The 2,307-nt window shown below is 36.7% G+C and overlaps 1 protein-coding gene across 1 annotated transcript in view; it reads left to right on the forward strand.

Annotated features, from left to right (window-relative positions):
* LOC129576525 (cyclin-dependent kinase 9-like) overlaps positions 1-1,722 on the forward strand; it is a 2,543-nt gene extending 821 nt beyond the window's left edge. Inside the window, exons 3-4 of the mRNA XM_055461747.1 lie at positions 16-171; positions 309-1,722. Coding sequence (XP_055317722.1) covers positions 16-171; positions 309-680 — 528 coding nt within the window. The 3' untranslated portion in view covers positions 681-1,722. The remainder of the gene's footprint in view (positions 1-15; positions 172-308) is intronic.
* The last annotated feature ends 585 nt before the right edge of the window (positions 1,723-2,307 follow it).

Consider the following 2,307-nt stretch of genomic DNA (forward strand, 5'->3'; position numbering starts at 1 on the left):
TGAAACTCAGAACTTCTTCTGGGCGATCGAAACTACGGGCCACCGGTCGATATGTGGGGCGCGGGATGTATAATGGCTGAAATGTGGACGCGATCACCAATCATGCAGGGAAATACCGAACAACAACAGATCATTTTCATTTCACAGCTTTGTGGCTCCTTCACACCAGAAGTAAGCGGTTTTTTATTCAAAAATCACTAAATTCTTTGGAATCGATACTCAAACTGCGATTTCTATTGACTCTCAATCTGTGTCCATTCTACAAAATTGAACAAATTTTTTTTGTGTTTTGTTTGTTACTTTCTCAGGTGTGGCCAGGTGTGCAGGATTTGGAGCTCTATTCGAAAATGGAGTTGCCAATGGGACACAAGCGAAAGGTGAAAGATCGACTGAAAGCCTATGTTAAAGATTCGCATGGCTGTGATTTACTAGACAAACTATTGCAATTGGATCCAAAGACGCGAATCGATGCGGATGCCGCACTGAATCATGATTTCTTCTGGTCGGATCCAATGCCATGCGATCTAAGCAAAATGTTGTCGCATCATTTGCAAAGTATGTTCGAGTATTTGGCTCCGCCACGTCGGCCAGGCCACATGATGCGACACTATCAGCAAATGAACGCCAGCCAAATGCAAAATCGCACCCAAGACAATAGCTATCAGGATCGCGTTTATTAATTTAGATAGAGAGATTCAATAACAAATTTTCGGTGTTTGGGTTCACGCGCGAAATTCAAATACACAAACACAACGACCGAATGGTAAAATCATCAATCTCGATGATTGATCCGGTATGGAATTACGGAACGAATTACTAGAAATTAGCCACATTACAAACGATATTATATACGATACTTGCGACTGCATTTTAGTGTTTAAAACCGGCTTTTTACTCAAGCTCTACACCTTTTCTTTCTTTTTCTATTTCAAAAATGCCCATAAATGGACGGAAATAATTACGTTTCAGTTGAATTTTTTTTCTCTGTCTTTTCTTCGTTGCGTTTGTCTGTGCAAAGTAAATTTGTACCGTTTTGTTTTTCTAATTGCCGATACAATTGAACACATTATTTTTTTTTGATAATTTTATAAATTGGTTTAAATGTAATTTGTATCAGTGTGTTGGGTTATAGACGAACCAAATAGTTTCTATCAATCGATCAAGGAAATATGATTAAAATATTTAGAATTTATACTTATAAATATTATTCCGCAAGCATTGTTACCCATGTAGATCACTGTGTTCTCCTGGTTTGAGTCCATTCAAATTCAAAAATATTTGTGAGCGATAATTCTCTAATAATCCTTGAAGACGATATCGATGATTATTCTATTCAAATATTGATACATCGATATTTCACCACATTTTCTATGCCTTTAGAGCATAAAAAGTAACACAAATACTGAAAAAAAGTGAATTTCCGTGGCTACAAAAACAAAAAACTCACATTTAATAGAAAAATTGACTCAAGTCAAGAGAAACGGATAACACAAACTGTAACAAAATCACAATATCCATTGTACTACTCAGATAATGAGTTCATTTTGATAGACTGTCGTAAAGCATACACAAAAATTGGCAAAATCTAACAAATTCATTTTTGTTATTTGTTACTCTGGAACAAGGGAATACACTATGAAATAAAATGAGCCTCAAAAATGTTGTATTTAAGTGCAAACGAAAATAAGAAACGGTGTTTTGATACTTCATTTGAAATTGGTATTTATTTGGTTTTGCATGTTTGTATTGCAGTTGATGTGGCAGCGGTAAATATGAAAATTGATGGGTTCGACATGGGGTAGCGTTGATTCCATGCATATTGAATTTCGGTTTTATCTTTGCCCATATATAGATATATATTCTCTTTCTCCCCCTTCTCCACCGCCGGGCATATTTTGTGTACGAGGCCATGCGGAGCTGACGAAGGAACAGGGAAAAGTAAGCGTTGCCACTAATACCTTCCGATTCCACGAATCTTTGTTATTGTTGTTGTTACTTCTTCTTCCTTACCTTGCTCCTTCACTTAAGCCCACCAGAACAGATAACGAAATCATTCCTTTCTGCGTATGGTTTTTTCCCTCTTGCTTTTCGTATTGTTGATGGGGTTTCAGGCAAAATAACATTGACGTAAAGTATGTTTTCGGTGTCCCATAGTATTACATTATTTTTTCGCACTTCAACATTTCAACAACTTGTTTTCGGTTCGCTATCTAATTTTTCTAATTTCTATCACTTGTTTCGATTTTTTCGCCCTCTCTAACTCTCTCTCTCTCTCTCTCTCTCTCTCTCTCTCTCTCTCTCTCTCTC

The sequence above is a fragment of the Sitodiplosis mosellana genome, unplaced genomic scaffold, assembly GCF_009176505.1.
Source record: "Sitodiplosis mosellana isolate CC-2019 unplaced genomic scaffold, AAFC_SMos_1.0 Smas_scaffold_6191, whole genome shotgun sequence".
Classification (NCBI taxonomy): Eukaryota; Metazoa; Arthropoda; class Insecta; order Diptera; family Cecidomyiidae; genus Sitodiplosis; species Sitodiplosis mosellana.